Here is an 8,815-nt window from a genome sequence, read left to right on the forward strand (position 1 = left end):
ACAAATTTGAGTTTGCTGATATTGCTGCAAATGTAGTGCCATTTTGGCTTGGAATTATTGAAGAAGCCTCCGCTATTGTATTGGTAATTTTTCCCTTGGAGAGATAATTACATTAACTGCAGCCAAGTTTAAAAAATATCTATTTATTGTTGACAAATTTAGCTCAAGTAATAATATTTTAACAAGAAAATAAATAAAAAATGTAGAGAGAAAGAAAGAACCTTAAGAATTAACTAATTTACAACATTTATTTATTTTTACAAATATTTTTCGAAGCAAAACAGACAATTGGGCTAACATCATAACTATCAGCACTCTCTCTTCCCTTGAAACTGGGCCATCCTCCGCCTCGTATAATTGCTTAAAGTCGTCGCTTAGCGCGGAGAGAAGGTGAGAATTTAACTTAAAATAGTCGTTGATCAATCACTTAAATTAAAATAGTCGTTGATCAATCACTTAAATTAAAATAGTCGATAAGTGTATAACATATGTAAAATATGTGTATAACCGTGTAAAACTCAATATGTAATCTGTGTATTCCGACTAGAAAGTAAAGAACTCTTACTTTTTTTCTTGCTTCTATCCTTGACAAGGTAGGTTGCTCTGATGGTAAGCACCATTCACTTCCAATCAAGAGGTTGTGAGTTCGAATCACCCCAAGAGCAAGGTGGGGAGTTCTTGGAGGGAAGGATGCCGAGGGTCATTTGAAAATAGCCTACCCTCCCCAGACCTCACTAGTGGGATTATACTGAGTTGTTGTTATTGTATCCTTTTTATAGAACGAGTTTTTTGGACTGTGACAATCTTAATAAAAGGCTTTCCTTTTCTTAGAACTCAACGATGGTGAGAAGATTAACAATAATACTATTAACAATAATACTTTTTATAGAACGAGTTTTTTGGACTGTGACAATCTTAATAAAAGGCTTTCCTTTTCTTAGAACTCAACGATGGTGAGAAGATTAACAATAATACTATTACTTTTTTTAGGTACAAAATAATACCGATGACTTATATATGTGCTCATGACACCAACATTTTCGTCAAATGTCATAACATGCTAATTAATTTTTTGTGCTTCCTAGAAATATAAAACTGATTTCACACTCGAGTCACCAATCCTTTCTTTTTTCAATTCGATGAGGAAAAAAGATATGAATAATTATTGTATAATCACCGACTAACCAACAAAACTGTAACACGAGATATTTCCTTGTAATATTTTCTGCTTTCTTAGAAATATAAAATGCTTTCACACTATGAGTCAACATTTCTTTCTTTGCCTTAATCAATTTGATGAGAGAAGTCATAATATTTATTAATTATTCTACAATCTCTGATCAACCAAACAAAACAGTAACACGAAAAGCATGTGAATATCTTGCTAAACTAGCCTTTCGACAAATATTTTTGTAGCCACACAAAATGTACCTTGAAGTTTGCAAGTCTAGAGTTTCATAGACTTCAGATATTCGGGTCTGAAATTGTTAAAGCCCAAGTTCAGACATATGAAGATTTTTATTTTGAAGTTGCCACACAAAATCTTGAAATTTCACTGGAGGTGTTCATTTGGGAACGGCTGCAGCTTGAAAGCGAGCTTTGAAATGGGCAAGCAATTCATCTCTAGGGGGTAGATATTCCTTGTTTTGGCTGCAGTTAATGTACTCATCTCTCCACGCACAAAAATTTGGAAATTTTTCTCTTGTAACCAGAACAATTCCAGAGGCTTCTTCAAACACTCCCAGCCAAATTCCCACAAAATTTGCAGCAATATCAGCCAACCCAATTTTGTCACCGACAAAGAACTTCTTATCCTTGAGCTCATTGTCAAGAATTTTCAGCATCTCATAAGCTTCCTCTTTACCTTTCTCTTGCTCCTCTCCTTTGAGAAAGAAAGTTTTTCCCACTGGTGGCACCTGCAATAAATTCAAAACTTAACAACAATGACAATATATAATGTCTCAACCCTAACCACATCGAAGTCCGATATATGAATTTTGACTAACAATATTGTTTCCTTTAATTTAAACTCATCTAAATATGCATAAATCCAAGAAATTCTCGGTTTTTTTTCTAACTTCTTTTGATGTGATTTTAATATTACCTTGCCCTTTTAACACATTTATTCACCATGATGATCACACAGCATCTAAAATCGACACAGGACATGACCAATCATATGAAAAATAAAACAGTCAAAAACTTTTAAGTTTCAATAAAGTTTTTACTAAATTCTGCAAAGAGAAATACAAAGCATGAAGACGGATTTTACCTTATCCTCGAGGAACTTAGCCCAGAAACGAGCTATAGCACGGTCATAAGGGTCTTTAGGCAAGATGGAAGGGCCTTCAAAAGTCTCGTCAATGTATTCAAGAATTACCATAGACTCAGAAATGGGCTTTCCATTATGAATTAGCACTGGAATTTTCTTGTGAACAGGGTTTGATTGTAGAAGTAGAGGGCTTTTATTTTGTAGATCTTCTTTTATAAATTCATATTCCACGCCCTTAATCTTAAGAGCCCACTCAACTCTGTGACTAAAAGGGCTATACCAAAGACCAAGCAACTTCACTCCTGCCATATGATATCACTACTTTGGTTCTAAGTGTCTTTGCTTTACTATGTTTAGGAATCTTAATTCTTATGTGGTGGTTAATGGTTCTCTCTTGAGTTGCTTCTTTTATAGAGGAAAAACCAAGGAAATGTCTTGACAGCCAATTAGCAAATGCTTTGACTAATTCAATCTTCTTACTTTACTGCTTCATATTGACCGAAGAGTTATTTTGACATAGATTTTGTCAAAATAAACTTGGCTTTTATTTGGCAAATACATATTTGGCCATAGATTTTGCCTATATTTTGGTCAAATTTCAAATCCCAAAACCAGCGGGCCAAAATATCACTATAATATTTTTTAAAAACTGCCCCAAACTTTGGTATTTTATAAAAGAGCCCACCATTTATTATTTTGTAACGATGTTGCTTCGTCTTCTCGGTCATCTGATAGTGTATCATGTAGCTCATTACAAAAATGATAATTTTGTATCAAATTTATTTATGTTCAGGACTATGGTTTGCGATAATATAATGAATGTTATTAATAATAGTACTGTTGGCTATTTGTGATACTTTTTAAAACTTGTGGGTATAAGTCATCTTTCATATTTTTCCAAACCAAACTTCACCCAAAACAGATGTCCAAACACATTTTCATCTTCAAACCAAACTTCATCTGAATCAGATTTTTCAGAATAAATTTAGAAATCTATGACCAAACGCTAGCTTAAAGATAAGTAGTACAAGCATATACACTGGTAAGAATACCGGAAATTTCAACGCAGTTATCAACCACGCCATCGACGGGATACCGCCGATAAATGATAAATTATATTATATTAATACTTAATTGTTTTGCCTAAAAAGTAAAGTTTTCTCTAAATTGTTCACCGGTGACAATAAAATATATAGTAAATATTTTAATAAAGTAATTTAAATTTCAAAATTGTTAAATCGAGTGAACTAAACATTTTCGAGGCAGACTACCTTGTTTTCAGATTAGTTTCGGGCATTGGTTTGGTCATTAATTTTTTGCAACCTATACCGAATATAAGATAATATTTAATTTGGTACTCATAAGGTAACATATACAGTAGGAGCTTTGGCGTAAGCCATTACATCCAATAGTGTTATGAACCTGTCATTGGACCAGTGTTGGATAATGATGTAGTTGGGCTGAAATACCAAATGGGAGAAGAACTTGAGCCTGGGGATCAACTGCGTAGGAGCAGAAGATTGAAACAGCCCAATAGGCTTTTGGGGGATTTTATATGGCAAGCTGGATGAGGCAAGTGTCAATAGCTGGTTGGTTATAGGGGAATATTATATTGTTATAATAGACATGTCTAGTATCAATAGTGGTATGGTTAACGTGTAATGTTGCATCTCTTTCTCTATCTCTTCCCCACTTTCTTGATGTAATCCCTTCTCACCTCTTACCCTTCTGTTGCAGCTTTTCAATTTCCTTCAAGTTTGTAATTTCCTTTCAGTTGTTGAATCAAATTCCCCTATTAGTTGCTATCAAAAGTTTGATTTACTTCATTGGTGCTTTTATTGTTATCTGCCAAATGGTGGATACTCGACTCAAGCAACTGGAAGACGCGCAAATGGGCATGGCCCGGGAGATGTCGGAACTCCGCATAGCATTTGATGGTCAACATAAATTGATGCAAGAGGTTCTTTCTCAGATGGCTTCCATTGGATCTCAGTTGAACGGGTCCGTAGTAGAGACGTCTCGTTCGAAGACGACTGAGCTGGTTCTGTCCACAAACGATAGTGGTGGTAACTTTGTCGTGCTCCGGCACAAACCTGCTTCTGTGGAGTTGAGTCGGTTCTCCGGCGATCACCCAGATGCTTGGGTTTTTCAGGTTGACAGGTATTTTTCGTTCTACAAAATTCTTCTAGAACAGAGGCTGACGATTGCTTCGTTTTACTTAGACGGGGAGGCTCTCGAATGGCATCGTTGGCTCTTCCGTAACAAACAACTGGTTGACTGGCCTCATTTTGCGACTAAGTTGGTAATTCGATTTTAAAAAAAGAGCTGGAAGAACCTGAAGGTCGCTTGGCCAAGCTCCATCAGTTTTCCACCATTGCCGACTACCACGCTCGGTTCGAAGCAATAGCTAATGAAACGGAAGATGTTTCTGAATCCTTGATGCTCAAGTTATTTGTGTCTGGGCTCCATTCGGATATTAAAACGTCAGTTTTGGTTCACAGGCCCAAAACACTTGATGAGGCCATTTCTTTGGCCCAAGCTCATGAGCAGCGTTTGCAGATAGAAAGAGGGCCCATGCAACCTGCTTTTTCTAGAACCCAACCCTTACTGCCTACTCCTCCGTCCAAAGTTATAGTGCTAGCACGCAATGCCTCCACATCGGGCCCTCGAGTGCCCGTCAAACGGCTAACGCCGGCGGAGATGCAGCAACGTCGCGATAAGGGGTTGTGTTATTATTATGATGAGAAATACGTGACAAATCACAAATGCAAATCCCTACCCCAAATCCTTCTGCTTGAAGACGATTCCGAACCACTCATTGCCGAATCCGCACAAATCACGTCGGATGAAATATTGGCAGAGGAACTTTAGTGCTTGGAGTTACAGGCCCAATCGACAATGTCTTATTACGTCTTAGCTGGTGGTCATTCTCCAACAATTCTTCGCTTCAAGGGTCATGCCCATGGTTCCCCTGTTGCTGTCTTGGTTGATGGTGGGAGTACACATAATTTTATTCAGACACGAGCAGCCAAATTCCTGAATCTTACAGTTGAACCCACCACTAATTTTTCGGTGGTTGTGGGAAATGGCCAGCGTTTGCGTTGTGAAGGAGTAATTCATGCTTTTTCGTTTACTCTCCAGGGAACAGACCTCATAATGGACTTATATCTCTTGGGTTTTTATGGCGCGGATATTGTTCTGGGCGGCGCTTGACTAGCCACTCTAGGTCCGGTACTGACCAACCATTCCACTCGCCAAATGGAGTTTTATTTGGAAGGCCAACAAGTTAAGTGGGTGGGTGACCCCCCGGATGATCTGCAACCGGCTCAATTACAAACATTACGCCGATATCATGCCACTGATGCCATTGCTACTTGTTTTTTCCTGTTACTAGTGCATGAGGATTCTGGGGCACCACAGGATATACCTTCAGAGTTAGGGGCATTACTGGATTCACATGCTGTTGTCTTCACCAAACCACACGGAATTCCACCAGTGCGAACAACTGATCATTCCATTCATCTTGCCCCCGAGGCTCGTCCAGTCAATGTCAAGCCCTATCGATACCCTTATTTTTAGAAGCAAATGATGGAATAACTCGTATCTGATATGTTAAGGGACGGAGTAATACAACCTAGTACAAGTTCGTTCTCATCACTAGTCTTGTTGGTGCGAAAGAAGGATGGATCATGGCGCTTCTGTGTTAACTATAGGGCCCTTAATGCCATTACCGTGCATGACAGATTTCCAATTCCCTCAGTTGACGAGTTGTTTGATGAATTATATGGGGCTAAATGTTTCTCAAAGTTGGATCTCTTGTATGGTTATCATCAGATCCGTGTTCGCCCTGTTGATGTTCCTAAAATGGCATTCCGGACACTTGATGACCATTACGAATTTTTGATTATGCCGTTCGGTTTATCCAGTGGCCCATCGACCTTTCAAGCAACCATGAATGACATTTTTCGGCCTCATCTTCGCAAATTGGTACTCGTATTCTTTGATGATATTCTCATCTATAGTTCATCCTGGTCGTTGCATTTGGAGCATTTGGAGTTAGTTCTCAAATTGCTCCAACGACACCAATTGGTTGCAAAGCGCAACAAATGTCAGTTTGGGCAGACCAATGTGGATTATTTGGGCCATGTTATATCTTCAGATGGACTTGCCGTCGACCCCTCAAAAATTTCTATTGTACAACAATGGTCCACACCTAAGTCAGTTAAAGAGGTCCGTAGTTTCTTGGGTATTGCGGGTTATTATAGGCGCTTTATTCGTCACTTTGCTACTGTGGCCAGTCCATTGTCTGATTTACTCCGGAAAGACGCCTTTGTTTGGAATGAGCAATCTCAACAAGCCTTTGAGGACCTGAAGTCTAGGCTTAGCTCTACTCCAGTTCTGGCCCTGCCCAACTTCGATGATGATTTTACTCTGGAGACTGATGCCTCTGGCGTAGGGATTGGGGCAATCCTGTCACAGGAAGGGCACCCCATTGCCTTTTATAGTCAAAACTTATGTCCTAGGATGCAAAAAGCCTCAACTTACCACCGAGAGATGTATGCCATCACACAAGTTGTGGCAAAATGGAGGCAATATCTCTTAGGGCGACGTTTCACAATAATCACTGACCAACCGTCCCTCAAAAACCTCACAACTCAGATAATTTAGACCCTAGAACAACAAAAGTGGCTAGGAAAAATAGTTGGGTATGATTTCACCATTAATTATCGACCGGGAAACAGAATAAGGCTACGGATGCCATGTCTAGACCACCTGAGGCTGGCACATTTTATGCTATTTCTGAGCGTTCATTTGAGTGGCTCGCTGAGTTGATAGAGGCAAACAAAATTCATCCTGAGTTGTTGGCCATCCAGCAGGGCATGGAAAATAAACATACGGATTATGCAGCCTACTCTTTTCGCAAAGGGTTGCTCTTTTACAAAGGTCGTCTGGTCATACCACACGATTCTTCCTTAAAGCAACTTTTGCTTCATGAATTTCATGATTCAAAGATAGGCAGACATGCTGGTGTTGCTCGTACTTTCCTCAAACTTTTACTGGCCAGCAATGCGTAATGATGTTAAGGTTTACATTGCCTCTTGCCAAATTTGCCAACGATCCAAGGACATCAATAAGCTACCTGCAGGTCTTTTACAACCGTTAACCGTTCCCGAAATGGTTTTTGAGGAGATAGCTATGGATTTCATCACTTGCTTGCTGAGCTCTAAGGAAAAAGCCACCATTATGACCGTGATTGATAGACTTTCTAAGTACGGGCACTTTATTCCTTTACCGGCAACTTTCACTGCCCAGTCCGTGGCTGAAGCTTTTGTAGTCCATATCATTAAGTTGCATGGTCCTCCTCGAACAATTGTGACGGATCGAGACCCTCGCTTCCTACATTCATTTTGGCAAGAGCTTCATCATTTACAGGGGACTGTTCTAGCCATGAGTACTGCTTACCATCCCCAAATCGACGGGCAATCTGAGGCATTAAATAAGTGTGTGGAGCAATATTTAAGGTATTTTGTGGATGACAGCTCGCATGAATGGGTACCCACGTTACCATGGGCCGAGTTTTGGTATAATACAGCTTTTCAAACTTTAGCGGGGATGACACCCTTCCAAGCATTATATGGCAGAGAGCCTCCCACTATCGCTCGCTATGTGTTGGGCAGTGGTTCCGATGATTTGATTGAGCAGTACATGCTACGGCGAGATGAAGTACTGGGGATCCTGAAGTTTAATCTGTCCAAGTCACAATCCCGCATGAAAAAAGATGCTGATAAGGGGCGAACTGATGATCATTTTGAGGAAGGTGACTGGGTGTTCGTGAAATTGCAGCCATATAAGCAACAGTCTTTGAGGAGCGCTCACCAACACAAGCTAAGTAGGAAGTACTTTGGACCTTACAAGGTATTGAAGCGGATTGGCTCTGTGGCATACAAGCTTCAATTACCTGAAAAAGCTAGGATTCATTCAGTGTTCCACATTTCCTTACTCAAGCGCTGTAGGGGGCAGCCAGATGAACAAATTACAGTAGGATATTTGGCGTAAGCCATTACATCCAATAGTGTTATGAACCCGTCATTGGACCCAATGTTGGATAATGATGTAATTGGGCTGAAAAACCAAATAGGAGAAGAACTTGGGCCTGGGGATCAACTGCGTAGGAGCAGAAGATTGAAACAGCCCAATAGGCTTTTGGGGGATTTTATATGGCAAGCTGGATGAGGCAAGTGTCAATAGCTGGTTGGTTATAGGGGGATATTATATTGTTATAATAGACATGTCTAGTATCAGTTGTGGTATGGTTAATGTGTAATGTTGCATCTCTTTCTCTATCTCTTCCCCACTTTCTTGATATAATCCCTTCTCACCTCTTACCCTTCTGTTGCAGCTTTTCAATTTCCTTCAAGTTTGTAATTTCCTTTCAATTGTTGAATCAAATTCCCTTATTAGTTGCTATCAAAAGTTTGGTTTACTTCAAATAGCTTCAGTTACTTTGAATATATAGTTCTAGTCAATGATGAATAGACCAGG

General features: G+C 39.5%; 1 protein-coding gene across 1 annotated transcript; it reads right to left on the minus strand.

Annotated features, from left to right (window-relative positions):
- Positions 1–1,270: 1,270 nt before the first annotated feature.
- On the minus strand, positions 1,271–2,668 carry LOC107779707 (putative glutathione S-transferase). The gene is made up of 2 exons (XM_016600182.2): positions 2,273–2,668; positions 1,271–1,916 (listed from the first exon to the last, which is right to left on the minus strand). The coding sequence occupies exons 1-2, from the start codon at positions 2,579–2,581 to the stop codon at positions 1,566–1,568; spliced, it is 660 nt and encodes a 219-aa protein (XP_016455668.1). The 5' UTR covers positions 2,582–2,668; the 3' UTR covers positions 1,271–1,565.
- Positions 2,669–8,815: the final 6,147 nt, after the last annotated feature.

The sequence above is a fragment of the Nicotiana tabacum genome, chromosome 2 (genome assembly GCF_000715075.1).
Source record: "Nicotiana tabacum cultivar K326 chromosome 2, ASM71507v2, whole genome shotgun sequence".
NCBI lineage: Eukaryota > Viridiplantae > Streptophyta > Magnoliopsida > Solanales > Solanaceae > Nicotiana > Nicotiana tabacum.